General features: G+C 39.8%; 1 protein-coding gene across 2 annotated transcripts in view; it reads left to right on the plus strand.

The window, feature by feature from the left end:
- Positions 1-21,607, plus strand: part of ARFGEF1 (ADP ribosylation factor guanine nucleotide exchange factor 1) — a 184,009-nt gene that overhangs the window by 71,061 nt on the left and 91,341 nt on the right. For both annotated transcript variants that reach the window (XM_037892470.2, XM_043539525.1), the window contains exons 3-5: positions 7,180-7,336; positions 8,572-8,718; positions 18,762-18,941. In XM_037892470.2, the coding sequence (XP_037748398.1) occupies positions 7,180-7,336; positions 8,572-8,718; positions 18,762-18,941 (484 nt within the window). The remainder of the gene's footprint in view (positions 1-7,179; positions 7,337-8,571; positions 8,719-18,761; positions 18,942-21,607) is intronic.

The following is a 21,607-nucleotide window of genomic DNA, read 5'->3' on the forward strand; positions in this document are numbered from 1 at the left end:
AATAAAGACTTTATGGTAGATTTGGTATATCTTTTTGCTATCTAGGAGGGTATACTATAGCTATACATTTATTTAATCAATTAGATTAGTATTTTCAGATTCTTAATTGTACATTTTTAGTTTATTAGAAAATTATGGTGAATTATATTGCTTATTTACTAGATAATTAACTTTTTGCTCATGATTTGTGTCAAGCTGCTTTATTAGGAAATTAACTGGAATTTAATTAAACACACAACTGTAAATAAGATTTAGTTTTATTAAGCAAAACCTTTAATGTTTTGGATATATAAGCTTCTCTTATCAAAGCATGTTCACTTTCACATGATTTATTAAAGGAACAAAAGGATTAATTGTAGTCCGTGAATTAAACTTCCTATTTCAGGTCAGTCTGGGAAAATTTTCAAATATGCCTAAGTGAAAGTGACTGGAGCTTAAGTTCCTAGTCATCTAAGTCTCTTGAAAATGAGACACCAGTCTTCTAAGTTACTTAGGCTGTCCTTCAGACTTTTAAAAGTAGTAGATATCCTCTTCCTCCTTGTTTTTATTCATAGACTGGAAGAGAGAGAGATGTTTTCCTATCTTTTCACCTCCCAATTGATTTCTCAATCTTGAATGAATCAGTCCAAATGAAGAAAATATTCTAAGAGGCTACTGCTGTGAAAAGCTGGTTTAATACTTCAACAAATCTGGTTCCAGTTAGCTAGTGACTTCAGTGGTTGACTCTCTTTAAAACATCATTGTCAAACGTACCGCTTGAATGGTTCAGCTCCAGCCCTGAAATTTATTATGGTTGGCATGACTGATTAGGTGATTATTAGATGCCCAAGTCATAGCAGAAACATCTTCTTCATCCATTAAGCATGAACCCTCACACTTTGGGTTGAGAATATTGGCAAGAAAATGAGGTGGAGTAAGCGCTTGATCCACCCACTTCTTTACTTCCTGCAGTTTAACTTTGTAGTTGGGTATTTCTTTCTTCAGTGTCTCTGGAAGTTCTCTATAAATTTCAACAGCATCAGCAGTATTGCAGCAATTTTTCTGCAGTTTGTTCAAGGTTATGGAAATAGGTTTCCTATATTCAGCATATTTTCTGTATTTCTCTTTAGTCTGATGTTGACTACTTTATATAATTTGCTAGCATAGTAAGACATGGTAAACAGTCCATAACTTATTTTTGCAGCATTCTTTACTAACCAGTTGATGCAGATTGTTCAGATGTGTCCACATCATCATCTTAAGTCATTGCCTCCTGAGGAGCATTTTTCATAATGTTTCATTCTGACGACCAGGCCTTATATCTTTGTTGCACTGTTTACATTTGGCAGGAGTTCCTTTTTTACCCAGAGCTGCAGGAATTTCTTGAAATATTCCCAAGTAGCGTCTTTTTTACTACCTGAAGCTATGAGATTTTTTTCTCCAGTTTCCAGGTGTTGAAATCAACACTAGAGGCTGCACTCTGAAAAATGTTGTCCCTTCTTCCCACAGTGTCCTGCTTTGACACCAGTGTTGCTCCTCTCTGGTTTCGCATTCTGCCCCTTCTCCCTTGTTACATAATTCCCCACTGCACTCCTATCCCCAGAAAAACAAAAGATTAAACAACAATCTGAGACTTTGCTTGTGTAACCCACATTAGACTGCACTGCAATATTTTATTTGTTTAGAGACAGAGAGGGAGGCAGTTGAGAAACTAATGGATTTCTGTTTATATCTCTCTCTGGACATATGCAAGAAGACAGCAAGGCCATTTACTTCAAGTGCCCAGAACCGTCCAGAAGCAAGGGCTGGTAGATCAGTGTTTTTCCATGAGCTAGAGAGCAAGTTTCCATGCTTGGCGGAGTCATAATATTAGAAAGGAGCCAATCCGAACTCAAGCAGGAAGAAGCTATAAAATAGGGAGTATGAGACACCCAGGCGGGTTCAGTGGATGATCCTGATGAGATAAACAATGGTGTCTCCTGGAGTCAGAGGCTGGGTCCCAACATCTGTGATGAGTTTGCCAGTGCTATGCATCCAGTAGCACAGCCCATGGGTCTCCCATAGGATTGAGCCCTTAATACAGCATATAACCTATTGTACCATATTTATAAAGTTTGACCTCAAAAATTCGATGTTTGCCCCTGATTCTTTCTTTATATAAAAAAGCAACCTTTAACACAGAGCTTTTCATAGAGGCTCATAGATTCAGCATATTTATTTTTTATTTAAATATTTAATCACAAACAAGAGATTGTAGTAAGTTTAATTGAAAACGTTATAAGGCCTACATTCAGATTTAATTTTAAACAGTTTTATTTAAAAAAAAAATTTAAATAGCAAAATAAAAGACAGTGTTTTAAAAAAAACTCATTGTTTTTATCCACCCTACTACTAATGGAGGAAGAGTACCAAATACTACCCAGTATCAGTGGTGCAAGCCAGGACAAGATACATTGTGTGTAACAAAAGTTTCCTAAGCCCCTTTTAAAACTGGCTGCCACGTCTGCCTCAGCTGTTTTTTGTGTGTAACCACAACCCTCATGGTGGACTCCCAAGCAGGAGCAAGGCTTTCTTGTTGCTTCAGACAACTTCATCTGCTCATGAAGCTAACTGTGAACTCAGCAGAGGTCTCCTCCTGGGTCTGTGAAACCCTTCTGGCTGCTGGGTCTGACTCGGATGTTCATCTGTGTAAACAACATCACCTTGCAGGGGATCTTCCTGCTCTTTCCAGGCATCAGCAGTAGTTGAGCCTGCCTGAAGATTCTGTCTTCAGAGCCAAGTGGAGCATTATGGTTATGCAGCTCCTTTTCAAGGGGCTTCCTAAGCATCAAGCAACAGCAGTGACCTCTTTCATCAGGCTATGCTGGGGCAGGGCCTTAATATTTCTTTGAGACTCCATCCATGTGGCTTACATATTGAACTCCCACGGAACAGGGTTTCCCTGTACTGTTCCCCCCCACCCCCCACCCCAAGCTACCCAATCTATCTAATTTTTCAGAACCTGACCTTAAAGTGGCATGATAGTGAATCCTTGAGATCTTAGGCTAGATCCATAGAGTGTGCTAACACCCTACAGCAGGAATAGTGTGTACCTCCCTCAGAGCCCTACCAGAGGTGGACAAAGGAGATCTGACCTCTTCCTCTTAAGAGGAAATGGCCTGCATGGGAATTTCAAATGAGCTCAGAATGTGGAGGAATCTCTGAGGAGGTAGCCTCTAAGAAAACAATATCAGGGAAAACTGCATCTCTTGCAGATTTTGTAAAAATCCAAATGTTGAATTGAAAAAGATAGCATCTAGCTCTTCCCCCCCCCCCCCCTCCTTTTTTTGTTTTGTTTTTGTTTTGAATGGTGGAGACTAAGAACTAAGGGAAACCTGGGGTGGTGTCAACCATGCTTTGTTCAAGAACGATATCTGCTAATCCAGCTCACTTCTTAAACTGGTGAAGATTCAAATACAGTATTTTGTATTAAGGGCTGTGGAGACTTCTCCAGGGAATTTTTTTCTTTTAAGTTTAGATGTATTTGTGTTTCCTTTAACTGTGTCAATGCAGTGAGATATGACTCAGAGGTGCAGCTACAGAATATAGATAAATACAGATCGCAAGAATGTTTTCTACAAAATATGTTTATTTAATCTCCTCCAACAAGTGACTGGGTTACATCACAAAGCGGGCATCACTGCACATCTTAGAAAGCAGTTCTACTTGTCAAACAATATGGGGGAAAAAGAGTTTATCTCTAATTCAATGTATTGTACTATGTTTTTAATTATTTGGAGTTTTACAGGCAATTCAAATTCCATGAAGCAGACCCTTATCTTGATTTTATCTGTATACATCCACAGTAAGTGATTTTTAGAAGGGCAGAGCATATATATGTCTCCATGAATGCAGTTGGAGTTGTGGGTGCTCAGCACTTCTAAAAAAATATATATATATATATCAAGCCCTAACTTTTGAAATCAGTGGAGTTACTCCAGGATTAGACAGCTGTGGTTTAGAGCACATTGTGACCTGAAAATATCTGTGGGTATTTTAATTTCATAGTGCACAGTAGACTATCTTTATTATCTTATCTAGACATTATGTATAACATATAGATAAGTCAAAATTCTTAACTGATGTTTTTTAATCCTTGTATCACACAAAACTTTGGAAGAGGAAAGTTTTGCCAATGACTTTAATAGGAGCAAGACGGGTGCCTTTGTATTTTGTAATGAATCTGAAAGAAAGCTATTACAATTTTTCAGGTACAGAATTAGGCCTCCCATTAAAAGATTAGCATATTGTATTGATCTTTCCTTACACCAATTAGTCAGCGGACTTCAGAGGTAACCTGTATAACTGGAGCCCCTCGTGGATTTTAAAATAAGATATCAAAGTATTGGCTCTGTTCTCTATCCTGGAAACATAAAGTAAAAAGAAAATATATTCTCACCTGAATATTAAGGAATTCCTTAAAGCAGCTGCTTGAACAACTCCACAACAAATGTGTACTTCCCTGCTCTGGTACCTTAATTTAGTTTTGGAAGTGCTTCCTAAATATTAATTTGAATCATTTCAAGAAATGTATCTGTTTCCTTGGAGTTCTGCACTTTTCTCCAGGCTAAGATAGCTTTGAGGACAAATTCAGCTTTCATCCGCAAAAATGAATAGTCTTTCACAGAACTTGGGAAATTGTGATCACTTCCTTTTTGCCCCTCACCAAGTCACCTTAAGGAGAAGATGTAACCCAGATATATGCACACACCAAAAGATTTAGAAAATCCTCCTTACTCTGTATGAAAAGATATGCAACAGAACTGGCTGGTCTTAATGTTCCACTTTCACTAAATACTAGATATAAATATTAGTGGACATCTTCAAAAGAAGGTGCTACATGAAATAATAGTTCAAAACTTGCAGTTTTTATAAGAAATTGTATATAATTATTGTAATCAGTTCAAAGGACTTTCAAGTGGATACTACTGTAAGAATCCCATTCTTATAGTCTGGTTTCAGAGTAATAGCCGTGTTAGTCTGTATCTGCAAAAAGAAAAGGCGTACTTGTGGCACCTTAGAGACTAACAAATTTATTTGAGCATAAGCTTTCATGAGCTACAGCTCACTTCATCGGATGCATGCAGTGGAAAATACAGTGGGGAGATTTATATACACAGAGAACATGAAACAATGGGTGTTACCATACACACTGTGACAAGAGTGATCAGGTAAGGTGAGCTATTACCAGTAGGAGAGCAGGGGCGAAAAAACCTTTTGTAGTGGTAATCAAGGTTGGCCATTTCCAGCAGTTGACAAGAACGTCTGAGGAACAGTGGAGGGGGGAATAAACATGGGGAAATAGTTTTACTTTGTGTAATAACCCATCCACTCCCAGTCTTTATTCAAGCCTAAGTTAATTGTATCCAGTTTGCAAATTAATTCCAATTCAGCAGTCTCTAGTTGGAGTCTGTTTTTGAAGTTTTTTTGTTGAAGAATTGCCACTTTTAGGTCTGTAATCAAGTGACCAAAGAGATTGAAGTGTTCTCCGACTGGTCTTTGAATGTTATAATTCTTGACATCTGATTTGTGTCCATTTATTCTTTTACGTAGAGACTGTCCAGTTTGGCCAATGTACGTGGCAGAGGGGCATTGCTGGCACATGATGGCATATATCACATTGGTAGATGTTCCGGTGAACTAGCCTCTGATAGTGTGGCTGATGTGATTAGGCCCTACGATGGTGTCCCCTGAATAGATATGTGGACAGAGTTGGCAACGGGCTGTGTTGCAAGGATAGGTTCCTGGGTTAGTGTTTTTGTTGTGTGGTGTGTGGTTGCTGGTGGGTATTGTACAAGATCTCTATCAAGCGTTCTTACAACTACAGTACCCACCTGCTGAAGTGAAGAAACAGATTGACAGAGCCAGAAGAGTACCCAGAAGTTACCTACTACAGGACAGGCCCAACAAAGAAAATAACAGAACACCACTAGCCATCACCTTCAGCCTCCAATTAAAACCTCTCGAATGCATCATCAAGGGTCTACAACCTATCCTGAAGGACGACCCATCACTCTCACAGATCTTGGGAGACAGGCCAGTCCTTGCTTACAGACAGCCCCCCAACCTGAAGCAAATACTCACGAGCAACCACACAGCAAAAACACTAACCCAGGAACCTATCCTTGTAACAAAGCCCGTTGCCAACTGTGTCCACATATCTATTCAGGGGACACCATAATAGGGCCTAATCACATCAGCCACACTATCAGAGGCTCATTCACCTGCACATCTACCAATGTGATATATGCCATCATGTGCCAGCAATGCCCCTCTGCCACGAAAGCTTATGCTCAAATAAATTTGTTAGTCTCTAAGGTGCCACAAGTACTCCTACTCTTATAGTCTGTGGACCTGCCTGAGGAAGAGAATAGAATCATTTTGGTTCTCATCTGCATATTTTGTTAGGTCAGGGAAGTCTTACATTGCCAAAAGGATATGAGGGATCTTAAAGCATGATGTTCTAGTCATTAGTCTCCATGCTTTGCAATAAGCCATGTTGTCTGAGTTACGATTTACTCTATAGTAGCAAAGTTGTTATCTAGATAATTCTAAGGAGTATTTCACAGCTCTGAAAGTTCTGTTGTGCAGACTTCGGTGTGTAACACCGACAGACCCCAGTAGTCAGCGGGCAGGATCGAACCTGGGACTTCTGGAGCTAAATGGGTGAGCCTCTACTGCATGAGCTAAAATCCATATGGCCCTTAGCTAAGGGTGTAGAGCAGACTCATTAATTTCTAAGTGGTCTCAGTGCCACTAGAGGGGGCTGAACACCACACCCAGGAGGTGTGTGGGTTACACCTGTGTTCAAAGAAAACAAGTTTGCCTGTCTCCTAATCAGCAAGAGCACCTGAAGATCCACTGTTGCAATCAATGGGACCTGTCTGACCTAAGTAAAGGAATCTTTCAGGTAGAACCAAAGTTTATATTCATACTGAGAATCTGTTTTTACAGATTTTGTCTTTACTTATTGCAAGTTACCATCCTCTTGCATTTTGTTCTGATAGTTTGAGTTAATAAAAATCAGTTTTCAATATATCATTTCCCTTCTTGAGGTTAAGAACAAGTGAAAAAAATGATGGGAAAAACTAGTATTGTGATGGAAGGATTTCTTAAGCGTAGATACTTGTAACACTGTAATGATCAGATTATTCTGTTTAGTCCCCCTCATGGAGAAGCAAAGCCTGGTTCAAGCACACTTCCACCAGTGAAATCGAAGACAAGCTTTATTGAAGCCGACAAGTACTTCTTACCATTCGAATTGGCATGCCAGTCTAAGTGCCCCAGGATTGTTAGTACATCTCTAGATTGTTTACAGGTCTGTATACAATTGAGCTTTATTCACTGTCTGAAAGAAAATCTTGTTTGGTTTGGAGGGAAGGGGATGGGTAAATGTAACTAAGGAAGAATGTCTTTTTTTCAGCTACTGTATGGGACATACTAACCAAAATGTATGATTTTTTTCAGACAAGTGTAGACTAGTTTTGAAGAACAAAGGAAGAAAATATATCTAACTATATATATACTTTATATTAACTACAACTAGTTAATTGTATACTAATTTATATATAATGTAACTTGTCCCAAACCTCAATCTTTTGTATTAATGTGCATGTGTAGAAAACAACTCTCTAAACATCTGCTACCAGAACAGGTATATTACTGTGAAACTTATTTTATATTCTTCATAATTGCAGTAAAATAGTCAAAGTTTGAGGTTCACAAATACTCTAGTTTGAGCCCATGACGTGGGTTTTCCATGTAAAGAAGATTAATCTTTCCATCTTGGTCCTGTAATGTTCTGAAAAAAAGCTTAAGATGTCTACCAAAAATTCTGTCTGTCTTCCCCTAGGTGTCCTGAGAACAATGAACCCAGTGCATATATTTGTATTCATAGGCACATACATACCTGGCATACAGTCTCACTGTGCTACCTGTCTGCTCTCTCTATTGTGAGTAGGGAGGTTATTGAGACTTACAAGTATTCTCATGGCTGGAATGCTCAGAGAACAGAATTCTGTTATTTTAGAATACTCTTCCTTTTCACAAGATTTGAAGCAGGCATGCAAAGACCATTGAATACTTGCAAACCAAAACACACCTAGTGGTTCCAGTTTTATGTTTGCCAGCCTTGAAAGGCATACTGTAAACTTGCTTTCTGTTAAGTGTATTATAACATTGTATAGTACAGATGCAATAGGAAAAAATGTAATGTGAATATCTGTAGAATTTTTGAGTCAGTCTCAGAATCCAGTTAAAATTGTTGAGACAGTTTTTATTTTGAGTAAATGTTTATAGACTGTAAATTGTAATGTTTTAGGTAAGCTAAATTGATAAACTTCATACTGAGTGTTGTTGCAGTTGCTGGATAAGAACATAAATGCTTTTGAAGGATTTTCTGCAAATGCTTGAAATTTACTGTGATTTGGGATACACTGCACTGTTGTAATTATCCTGACTTCATTTGCATTATAAATGTGAATCTACATATTGAATTGCAAGGTTGGTTTTAAAATTCATTTATTTAGCATTTCCCTTTCTTTTTTCCTCCAGAAACTTATAGCATATGGGCACTTGACTGGAAATGCTCCAGACAGTACAGCTCCAGGCAAAAAATTAATCGATAGAATTATTGAGACAATATGTGGCTGTTTTCAAGGTCCTCAAACAGATGAAGGGGTTCAGCTACAAATAATAAAGGTAATTGCTGACCAAATGCAGTTTCAAATGATTATAGTAATGACAGCAAGAAAATATGCATGTCCTTGAGGATTCAAAGCATAGCATTTATTTGGAAACACAATTTCAGTTTATATTTTAGTGCTTTCTTCATCTCCCACTCCAGCCCTGTTTCATAAGGTGTTCCTTTCCATTCTTAGCATACTGATAGTACATGTCTGTTATCCTTTTTCTCTCTCACTGCCTCTGGAGTCATGATTATGACACGAAGCCTTGTCTACAGGCGACTGGATGGAATTTAATTCACAGCCCATCAACAGAGCTCTAGTTGGATGAAGGAATTGCTGTAGGTGGGACTTTAAGCAGCTGATGAGGTTGATCGGGGGCCACATGACAGAGGGGACATCAACTCTCTAAAAGGAGGATTCTCACTAGCCATTTTAGAGAAGGAGAAGAGACCAGAAGCCAAAAAGAAGGGTATGCAGGAGGAGAAGATGGGAGGGTCTTGGACATCCCAGAGAACTCTGACCTAAGCCCAAAGAACCGCTCCAGAGATGTGAGGAAATTGAGACAGGGAAGGGCATGTAGGTGTTTCATTGTTTTGTTTGGAACTGTATTTTTCATGTGCTGTCAAAAGCAGAGGTTCCCAAACTTTGGGATGTTTTCCCCAACAGGGTTATCAGAGTGTCCAAAGACAGAGACACATTGAAGGGCTGGGGTCAGAAGGGGTCTGTATGGGTTGTCCAGAGGTGAAAGTAAGCTGGTACGCCCCAGTACAGCGTACCGGTAAGAGCCAGTGCACCGTACCAGGACCAGCTTTCCCAGAGTGCAATTTAAAGCCCTGGGGTAGCAGTGGCGGGGCAGCGGCGGGGATTTAAAGGGCCCCGGAGCTCCAGCCACTGCTACCGCCCTGGCCCTTTAAATCTCCACCTGAGCCCTGCTGCCAGAGCCCTGGGGCAGCAGCGGCGGGGCTCTGGCGGGGGTTTAAAGGGTCCCAGAGTGCCAGCCTCTGCTACTGCCCCGGCCCTTTAAATCCCCGCCGCTGCTACCCCAGGGCTCGGGTAGCAGGGCTCAGGTGGGGATTTAAAGGGCCCCGGAGCTCCAGCCGCCGCTACCCCCCCGGGGCTCTTTAAATCCCCGCTTGCGCCCTGCTGCCCAAGCCCTAAGGTAGGGGTAGGGGGGCAATGGCGGGGATTTAAAGGGCCCCAGAGCTCCAGCCGCTGCTACCGCCCCGAGCCTTTAAATCCCCACTGGAGCCGTGCTGCTGAAGCCCTAGGGTAGTGGCGGCGGGGCTCCGGAGTGGGTTTAAAGGGCCGGGGCAGTAGCGGCGGCTGGAGCTCCGGGGCCCTTTAAATCCCCGACGGAGCCTGGCCGCCGCTACCCCAGGGCTCTGGCAGCAGGGCTCAGGCGGGGATTTAAAGGGCTCCGGGGCTCCTGCAGCTGCTACCACAGTGGAGCCCCAGGCCCTTTAAAGCTCTACCAGAGCCCAGAGCCCTGGGGTAGCGGTCCTCAGTGATTTAAAGGGCCCGGGGCTCCGCTGCAGTAGTGACAGCTGGAGCCCTTGGCCCTTTAAATCACCCCCGAGACCTGGGGTTCCCAGCCACCTCTGCCGCTGGTAGCTCGGGGGTGATTTAAAGGGCCTCGGGCTCCCAGCTGCCAGTACCGCAGCTGGAGCCCTGGCCCTTTAAATCAAGATTTAAAGGGCCCGGGGATTTAAGGCCACACCTCTTCCTGTTGAGGCCACGCCCCCTGCTCAGGACTCTGGCATACCTGTAAGTCCTCTAACTTACTTTCACCCCTGGGGTTGTCTCAGTGGGCAGTCTCAGCTGCTGGGAACATATTCCCTGCCTGCCTTGCTCCCCCACAATCTATACCTGCAAAAGCCACCAACTGGCAGTTATCTTCCTCTAGCGGGAGGCTTGTGGGAACTCTGTGAGCAAGGAGTGGAAGGCTGTACCTCAGAATGCTAATCCCCCTGCTGGACAGAGCTCCCTCTTCAATGTAGCCTTGGGGCTCAGAGCCCTGTCTGCTTCCGCTGCCGAACAGAGCCTGTGCAGGGGAAGCAGTTGGGGTTGTGCTGAAGGGACATGTCTGCGCAATTAATTAATTTTTCAGTAATTGGAACCTGTTGACCTTCCATTTATGGTAGTGTGAAGGCCCTCTGCTCTGAATCTGTTTTCCTTCTGGCTCCCTCAGCATGTGTGTATCAGTTGCCTTGTCTTCAGCCTCACTGTACTAGGGCTAAGGTTGCATTCATGGCTTGCCCTCTGTAATGTTTTCATCTTTGAAATCTGAAGTTCTATTCACACTTTAATGTAATTTTCCATATATAATATCTATTATCCATAACAAAAAAGTTGAACTGTATCAATTTCTGTAGAAGAAAATTGGAGGGGTAAGAGAGAGAGCCCCATAAGCAGATGTCCTTGCTTTTTCTCTTTTCTTTATTGGGTGGGTCTGATATTTGTGTGCTGAGTGCGTTTGGCTCTTTCATAGCCACAAATTCCCATAGCCTTATCTGTTAGCGCGTGCCTAGGAGAATTTCCTTTTACTTTTCAAGAGCCCTTTCTGTTATCAGCGATAAGCTGAAAGGTTAAAATGAAACAACTTCCTAGTTTGAGTGAATTAGGCATCTAAGCAATCTATTGGGTGATAAGACTGCTGCAAAGGAAATCTGCTACGTATGCAATGACTTCTGTGCAAGCCTGTGGTCTTCATGGTTAGTGTCTGTAGGAGGAGGAAGGCAGAAGCAAATATTTACTGTCAATGTATGTTAAATTTTGAGACTGATTCAAAGTAAAATACTCTTCAGGGTTTCATTCATAATAGAGTGAAAATAAAACAGAGCTGTTCATATTTGTTTTTAATTGAAAAACAATTTTGAGAGCTAGAAAAAAGATGGAATGATTGGGAAAAACTGAAGGGACAGCAATAAAACTTCAGCACAATGCTTTCCACTGTCATTCTGTGACATTGAATTCAGTGCTAGGAGAGGGTGGAGTGCCACCTACTCAGTTGCGCATTTGCCACATCACTTAAGGACTTATCTGTATGAACACTTAGTTTGTGGCACGTGGAGTGTAAATGTACCTCTCACTAGTCTACTGCATACTACATGTCTGTGTGGACCCTGCTGCTGTACACTAAATGTTCCATAATGCACTTTGATCTACCCCATTTCAAAGAGGGATAGATCAAAGTGCTACATGGAAGTTTTAGTGCGTGGCAGCAGAATGCACAGATACATTTAATGTACAGCAGACTAGTGCAGGGTACTTTCCACTCTAGCTTGCTGCAAGCTAAGTGTTTGTTTGGGTAGATAAGCCATTAGTGGCCTGATTTTCAAAAGTATTGAGCACCCAGCAGCTCCCGTTGACTTGAAAAGAAACTGCTGGGTGCTCAGTACTTTTGAATATTACAGTACTTAATTAGATGTCTAAACATTGCCTCTGGAACTTAGCATTAGATACTTTTCTGAAAACCTTGAATATGGTTTTCTCTGGAGGTTTTCCTTCCAAGTTAGTGACTGGCTGACATTGCTTAGTTTGTGATATCTGATATCACAGTTTAAGGGGAGATGACTTTTCATAGTGGGTTTAGTTTTGAGAGTTGGGGATGTGGAAGGCCCCTAGTTAAAACTAAGTAGATGTATTTTGTGTATGTTATATTGGGGGGCTTTAATACAATACACGTAATTTAATTTCACAACTGAAAATTAGATATCAGAATCAAACTAGGATTTTATACGGTTGTTAAATCCTTTTTACAAGAGAAACTGGTACATACCCAGAGGCATGACAGCCAGTTATCTGAAAAGAACAATCCTTCACATCTATGAGGGGAGACTGAGGCTAGGAAATCTGATGAACTGGTTAGGTTCACTTGTGAAGACAATAGGACAGCTTGCTGATTATTGAAAAGTTACTCAGATTAGAAAAAAATGTAACGTTCAGAATTGAATCAAGAAAGAAGTCTGCTCTGTAGATGACTAATTATGTTTCGTCCTGAATTCTGGTGACAGAACCCAGGATATGGTGTCCATGATTAAATCCTTTTTTCCTGAATAGAAAGAACATTGAGGATAAAAGCTTTGTTTCATTATTGCAATGGCTTCTACATTTAAATAAGTGTAGCTCTTTAAAAACTGAGTATCTAGCTTCAGTTAGCCTCCATTTTATCATTTCTAGATTTTTTCAATGTTTTCCCATTTGCCCTAAGGATAACATGGCTTGGAAGACATGATTGTAAGCATAAAATGCAATAATAAAGTAAAATATGCCATCAATCTGATGATCAACTAAATGTTATCAATATACTTCTTTATGTATGGGCTAAATTTTTGTTCTTGTGACCTTAAGTTTCTTCCAGAAGTTGGTCTGTGGCTAGCTAATTATTGTCTTCTCTAAAGATAAATGTGCTGATTAGCTAACTGAATCTTGAGTAAAGATTCTTTCTATGCTTTCTACATTGTGCTGTAAACAGATAACCTCTTAGTTGTTCTCACAGTAAACCAGATTGTGTTCCCAAGACCAGTGTGCCAGAAATATGGGTTGGGACTACTTATGTTGTATGTCTTGCCTTCCTGTGGCAGAAAATAGCCCCAGACAATTAAACAATGGAAATATAATACTTCTCGTAGAGGAAAAGACCTCTTCTACTGATCAAATGAAGACTACAAAGTCTGGCATTAACCCGCCAATGCTGGGGTGCTTTGTGCAGTCAGGCTTCACTGAGAAGAAAGTATGACTTGCCCTGTAAAGGTTCAGTCTAAGATTTTGAACCACCCTCAACTGTTTTTTTTTTTTTAAAGACCATTAAGCCAAATCTGCTAAGCACAAACAGATCTTCTTATGTTTTTAAACTAAAGGTTGGAAATTGCCATTGTAAAACGGTACGTACCTATGTAACACTTCTTTGTGCATTTTTGTAACTTGTTTCTCCTGTCCCTGTTTGTTTCATTGTAACGTAAGCATTATGTCCTTTTGTGGATCATTCAGTTTAAAAAGAGAATGCAAGTTCTACAGACGTAGAACAGAACATTTAGTTATAGAATGTTAATTTTTCATTTGGATTAAAACTGGTTCAGTGGTAAACATGCAATTTTCTTGCTAAATCTAAAATTGCTCCAAGTAAAGGAAAACTGTATGGAGTTCATAACTGAATATGAGAATTTGAAACATAAGAATTGAAACCTGAAGATTCCCCTACGTGTCTCCAACATATCTCAGAAAATCTGAAGAAGTCTCTGTAAGAGATACTCTCCTGCTGATCCCAGCGGAGTTGAGTGTAAGAGTTGCTGTCAGTCAACCAGACTGTTTTACTGCCTCTCCTCTGGCCTGTTACTCAGGTGATTTTCACATCTGAAGCTAAGGAGCAGAGTGGTGTATCCACCTAATGATTTGAAGCAAGGCAAAGAAGCTGTGTGTATCCTAAGGCGATGGGCCCGGTGAAGAAGGTTTTGAAACTCCGGTGTGATCCTGGTTAAAACCTAAATAGCCTACCTGGAGCTGTTTGATCATCCCTTTCACAGGCTGTTGTGTGTTCTGCATCTGAAACCCGAAGGTTATAAAGAAAAATTGCTGTATACAGGTCTAACTTAAAAAAAAAAAGAAAAATCAAACTTAAATAAGAAATTCAGTAGTTCACTTACCTGGATCTGACTACAAACTAGAAATGGAAATTGACACACAAAGGGGCAGTGTATGACCAGTGTTGTAGAGAATAGATCGAGACAGACACTGAACTCGAGTGCCCAAAATATAAGGGAGTGCAGGATAGAATTCCTCATTTGATCAAGAATAGTACAAGTCCTTCTCATCAAAAAGTAATGATGAAAAACAGCACCTCCAGGAATGGAGACAAAATCAAACCAGGTACATTGTGAAGCCTTATCTTGGACAGATTGTGCCTCTCTTTGACAGATATCTGAAGAGGGTTTTTTTCCACTTTGGTGGCACTTCTATAGCTTTTCAGTCTAGAAAATTTTATTGAATTTCAATTTTTGAACCATTCATCTTAGCCTAAGTTGTTGATCTCTAATAACTGAGTTCATAACTGCTTCTCAGGCTTCACCTTTTAAAGACTAGATAAATACCTGGTTTCAGGGAGAGGACTGAAATTACCTTAAAACCTCTCTTTGACCTCTGAGTGGGGGAGAAAACCTTCCTTAGCTAGGGGACAGGCCTTTATGGAACCATTTGAGCAGATCCTCAAATCAGGCACCCCTTCCCCAGGTTTTGTTTTTAGATGACTACTTGAATTCAGTCTCCTTCTAGTATCCTGATTCTCATGGGAAAGGAGACATAGTAAAGAGTACAACTGTTATTTTTATCTAGTTTAAAGAAGTTTTAATTGATTCAAACATTAGGCCACTACGTAGTTTTATTTAATGTTTATTTCTTTAGATATAAAACTAAACAGCAAAGAATGCCTATTCAAAGCTCCAAATTCCTTCGCATTTAAAGGCACCTTAAAAAAAAAAAAAAAGTTGCACAATATAAGGCTTAACCATTTGTGTGTATCACGTCTTACAGCATCCAAAATTACCTGTATTGAAAGCTTTTACACTTCTTTAGTATAATAAAAATGTACTGTAAGTTAATATAAGGTTTCTTTTATCGTATATTAAGAAATTAGCTTTGTGATATCGTACACCTCTTACTGCTTTTGGACCTCAGTTACTTCTTATGGTCACCTTAAAAACACTTGCTGTCTGATGATCACTGTTGTATATTTTTCAAAGACACATTTTTGCTTTAATTTTTTTCTTCTGTTAAAAGATTGTCTTGAGCAAAAGAATCCTGATGGGATAAAAAGTTGGTTATTATAGTTTTAATGTGTATTGTTACTTCTAGAATAACTTTCTCTTTAAAACCTTTTTTTTCTTTGAATATTTGAATTGTTCCTTTTTATATAGTTGTATAGAAGAACATAAGAACAGCCATACTGGGTCAGACCAAAGGTCCATCTAACCCAGTATCCTGTCTTCCAACAGTGGTCAATGCCAGATGCCCCAGAGAACAGGACAAGTAATTATCAAGTGATCCACTCCTTGTTGACCATTCCCAGCTTCTGGCAAACAGAGGCTAGGGACACCATCCCTGCCCATCCTGGCTAATAGGACCTATCCCCCATGAATTTATCTAATTCTTTTTTGAACTCAGTTATAGTCTTGGGCTTGGAAATCCGGCAGATTTCCACAGGTTGACTGTGTGTTGTGTGTAGAAATACTTCCTTTTGTTTGTTTTAAACCTGTTGCCTATTTAATTTCATTTGGTAACCCCTAGTTCTTGTGTTATGAGAGAGTAAATAACACTTCCTTATTTACTTTCTCTATACCAGTTATGATTTTATAGACCTCTATCATGTCGTCTTATCTATCCCTTTCTTAATGATTCCAAACATTCTATTAGCCTTTTTGACTGCCGCTGCACATTGAGTGAATGTGTTCAGAGAACTATCCACGATAACTCCAAGAGCTCTCTCGAGTGGTAACAGCTAATTTAGCCCCCATCACTTTATATGTATAGTTGGGATTATGTTTTCCAATGTGCATTACTTTGCATTTATCAACATTGAATTTCATCCACCATATTGTTGCCCAGTCACCCAGTTTTGTGAGATATAACCTATGAAGTTTTTTTTATCAAATAAATATTAAGTTGAGAAAGACAGTTTCCTGTTGTAGTTTAATGAAAGGAACCCTGCTTTGTAAAAGGATCCAATGCAAAACTCAAATAAAATAATTATTTATAACATCTAACGTATAAAATAAAAAATATTAAATGTATAAAGTTTGTATCTTCTCAATTTACTGGCTTCCCCATCAGTAGAATAATCCTTCAAAAGAATTCTACTTCTTGCTCACACTATGGTGGAGAAAGGCTATGCACATATAAAACACTATTCTTTAATATTTTCTCTTAAGTTGCCACTAATAAGTATATTTTTTTTATTTTCACTGTTTTTCTATTGTAGGTCTTAATGTTTTTTCTAGGTATTTGTAAATTGCAAAAATTTTAACTTGTATAATAACTATGTGATTTAGTATACTTAAGAAAAGATGCCACCAAACGTAAATTTGCCTGTCCTGAAGCTGAATGGTAGAAAAGAATTTTATGTATGCAGAACTCTCCGTACAGTTTCTACCTGAGACTCTTAGATAAGGGTACAATTGTACAAGCATCTGGGGAAAGTCTAGTGTAGCTGCTTGGTGAACATTGTCAATGGCGCAAAAAAGACAGGAGAATATTTGTAATATATTTAGAGATAATTATATTGTAAAAAATTTGAGTTTTTGTGTGAAGGCCCCCCCCCCAAGTTACTTTGCTTTTATTTGGTGGACATTATTTTGTAGATATACACTGTTAAGCACATAACATTAGAGCTGTCATATGTCATACCATGGTCCATCTTGCCCGGTATTCTGTGTCTGGCAGAGGCCCATAACAGAGCTTCAGGGGGAGTATACAAAACAGGGCATTAAGGAGGGATCCATCCTCTTTCTTCCACTCCCACCTTCTGGTAGTCAGAGGTGTAGGGTTGCCCCAAAGCATGAGGTTGCATCCCTGACCTCTTGACTAATAGCCATTGATGAACATATCCTCCTTGGACTTATCTACTTCTTTTTTGAACCCAGTTATACTTTTGGCCATCACTACATCCCATGGTAATGAATTCCACAGGTTAGTTGTGCATTGTGTGAAAAAGTTCTTCCTCCTGTTTTTATTAAACCTGCTGCCTATTAATTTCATTGAGTGATCTCTGGTTTTTGTATTATGGGAAAGGGTAAATATTCACTTCTATTCACTTTTGCACAACATTTGATTTTATAGACCTCTATCATATCCTTCCCCCCCTTAATCATCTCTTTTCTAGGTTGAACAGCCTTGATATTTTTAGTGTCTCCTCACATGGAAGCTGTTCCATACCCTTGTTTATCTTTGTTGCCCTTCTCTGAATCTTTTCTGGTTCTGTTGTATCCTTTTTGAGCTGGGTTGACCAGAACGGAACACAGTATTCAAGGTGTGGGCACACCATGGTTTTATATAGTGGCATTATATTTTCTGTACTGCTTCTAATAGTTACTAACATACAGTTAGCCTTTTTGACTGTTGCACACTGAGTGAAAGTTTCCAGGGAACTATCCAGGGTGGCTCTAAGATCTTTTTCTTGGGTGGTAACAACGAATTTAGAACCCATTATCATATATGTTTAGTTAAGATTATTTTTCTGATATGTATTACTTTGCACTTATTACTTTGGCACTACTCTACATTTGTTGCCCAGTCACCCAGTTCCGTGAGATCCCTCTGTAACTTCTCACAGTTTGCTCTGGACTTACCTATTTTGAATAATTTTGTATTCTCTGCAAATTTTACCACTTCATTGTCCACCCCCTTTTCCAGATCATTAATGAATATGTTGAACAGCACAGGGCCCAGCAGAGATCCTTGGGGGACCCTGTTGCTCACTTTCCTCCACTGTGAAAACTGACCAATTATATGTCCCCTTTGTTTCCTATCTTTCAACCAGTTACTGATCCGTAAGAGGACCTTCCCTCTTATCCCATGGCTACTTAGTTTCCTTAAGAGGCTTTGTTGAGAAACCTTGTTGAATTCATCACCAAAGGCTCTTACCCTTGTTGAGTGAAGGTCGCATATGTTTTGCAAAGCTATAAGGTGGATGTGGAGTGGAATGATAGTTGTAGTTTGGTGCAGTGGGCTTGGACTCTCAAACTAGGGTTTTTATTCCCAGTTCTGCCACAGACTTTCTTTTTGACCTAGGGCAAATCTGTGTCCCTCAGTTTTTCATTTGTAGAATCATTACAAGAATACTTCCTTATATCACAGGGGTATTTATGAAGATAATTTGATTAATGTATGTGAGGTACTTGGATATGACTTGATGAGTACCATAGAAAAACTTATCAGTAAACCAGAAATGTAGTTGAAGCTATGTACCGGTTGTGCTGTATATAGAAATGTGCATATGAAATATTTTAAACTAGTTCAGTGCTTCATTTAAGAAGGAAGAGAGTTCTAACTTAATATGTTCTTTTTTAGGCTTTACTCACTGCAGTAACATCTCAACACATAGAAATTCATGAAGGAACCGTGCTGCAGGCTGTAAGAACATGTTACAATATCTATCTCGCAAGCAAAAATCTCATAAATCAGACCACCGCCAAGGCCACTCTCACACAAATGCTGAATGTTATATTTGCACGAATGGAAAACCAAGCAGTGAGTATCTTAATATTCTGTATGTAGAAAATAGTTTCTAAAAGATCATTTTAGTTATAGACTTTAGTTATTCATACTACAAGATTGCATGGCATTTGTAACTTTTCATTCAATAAATATTTAATATTTTTTTTATGGTATTGATCATTCAGACTGTTCTTTTGATATTTTGGTATATGAACTAGCTGATGAATTAAAAAAATTGAAGCAGAAACTTTGCTCATCTCTTTGGTAAACTGGAAATGGATTTTGGGCTTTGCAATGTAGTGACGCATAGGCCATGAAATACATACCACAGCACATTGTCCTCCAGAAGTTGGAATGGAATCAGACTCCTTGAATCACAACATTCCTCTGGTGTCAGCAAATAGCTCTGAAACCCACTGGCAAAGTGTGTCACGTCCTCCTCTAGCTGTCAGCCTACACAGAGGATGACAACTTTCTACTGCTATCAGTTACTCCATTAGCTCAAGTGGCAGAGGTCTATGTGGACGAAAGGGTTCAACCCTGCTTATGAACCATGTGGGTGTCCATGTGATTCCACATGATAGCATTTGTGTTTTCAGTTTGTTTTTTTAAAAGGCTAGGTAATTACACACACAGAAACCTATGTAAAAAGAATGTTACTGTTGCAAAGTCCAGCTTTCAGAGATTATGAAATGCCAGTCTAACCCTCACCCTGCCTTGTGCACATGCCCTATGATGGTCCTTAATAACATGGTCACATAGCATTTTTTCCACAGAGAGCCTCCCTCATTCAGTGCACAGAATAGTGTGTGCTCTGAGTGAATGAATCAAGATTATGTAAGCGAAGGAGACTATTGTAGGAACCCTAACTCTGTTGTAGAATTTGGAAAATGTGTAGTGAATGAGGCAGAGGTTGCAGAAATAAAACATGGCGTCCTGGTTTAGGTAGTTGAATGCCACCCTGAGGAATTGGATTCTGTCCTGCCTCTGCCACAGAATTCCTATGTGATGTTATGAAAAATGATTTGCCTAGATTTTCACTAACTGTGACCTTTTGAATGCCTAACTTGAAATCCTGGGGTCTGATTTGAAAAAGTGCAGTGGACTCACATCTGCAGTTGAAGTCAGTGGGAGTTGTGCTTTGAACATATAAAATGCTGTATAATGCGAAGTACTCTGAAAAATAAGCTCTAGCCTTCTCATGTTGAGCACCTAGAAGTAGTGGACACATTTACCTTTATTCTTTCTGTGCCTTACCCCCATTTTACAGATGGGGAGCTAATAATCCCAGCTCACCTCATAAGGGTGTCGTTAAAGCAAATTCATTAATATTTCAGAAGCTTTCATACTATAGTGAGGATTGCTAAAGAAAAGCCCACGAAGAAACTAATTTTGTCTTCATAGCAGAGTTTGAGTAGTGTGCAATAAATAAGGCATGGGGACCATGCACTGAACATGCATTAAGGAGAAAACAAAATATTGAATAGCTGCTCTTTAATTGAGCACCATCCATCGTGTGCACTGACTAGGCAGGGGTCTTGTGGGGAAAAAAAGGTGTGGTCACATATTTAATGACTGTATCATAATGCATAAGTGCAATGGGGCCAAATTAAGGTTACACAAGCAACCATAATTCTGGCATTTCCTAACTTCTGAATGATTGACTTTGCACCCTTGATGATCTTTTAATCAGTATAATAGTCACCCTAACAGATGCCTACAGAGTATTGCCATCGTTTGCAGTGAAAGTGGTGAGCTGAGTCTGCTGCTTCTTGTGCCCCATGCTCTGTGCTACTGATAGCAGAGTAGTTAATAAAGCAAAGCAATGTTGGCTTAATTGCCACAGGAAACAGAAGGAAAGTCAGATCCTAGAAGTGATTGACTTCATCGCTCTTTCCTGAAGAGACCAGTATTTTTTCTGTTAGTTTGCTATTTATTAATATTAGCAAGCAATTTTCTTTCAGATTGAACAGTGTTTGAGTCATCCAGTGATCTAAATTCATTAGTTTGCTCATTTAGTTTCTGAATAGAAACTGCTTATCAATACGTGGTATCACTGCTGTCAGATATTGTTTAAAAAAAAGCTGAGCCGTTGAGCACTTACATGAACTGGCTCTTAGGTGTCAGCTGTGTAGTTGTAGTTATCGGCAGGGAATGACGTTTCAGGCACGTGATACTCAGAGGCTAAAACTGAAGACTGAGGCCTCCTCATTGCGATTTAGGGGCAGTACCAGTGCTGGGTTCAGAATCGTGAAGGTCTGGGTTTTGAATCGGGTTGGGAGAAATAGGGCCTTACTTCTTGCATCAACATTTGCCAGTAGATAAGCTTTGTTCCCTTTCTTTACCTTGCTGGGAGAGTGGGGAGGAGACATCACTCCTTTTCCAGGCTGACGATAGGGATGAACACTTCCTATTCTCATCCTCCATTTTTGCTAGTAGGTGAGGTGTTTGTATTGTCTTACTCCCGCGCTCTCATTTCAGAGAATGGAGGACCAATGCCTATACTTCTTTGCTTGTTAAATTCACTCACCAGTGGTAATCAGGAAAGAGCAGTGTTGTCTTCCAACTATGGCTGTCACTTTATAGGGAAAATGTTCCTTCCCTGCTCTTTCACACATATTAAGTTTCTCAAAAGGACGCTTCATAGGCCAGGAAAGGATTACATTAACATCCCATAAAGAGGGGTCTCTCTAAATTCT

Source organism: Chelonia mydas, chromosome 2 (assembly GCF_015237465.2).
Source record: "Chelonia mydas isolate rCheMyd1 chromosome 2, rCheMyd1.pri.v2, whole genome shotgun sequence".
Classification (NCBI taxonomy): Eukaryota; Metazoa; Chordata; order Testudines; family Cheloniidae; genus Chelonia; species Chelonia mydas.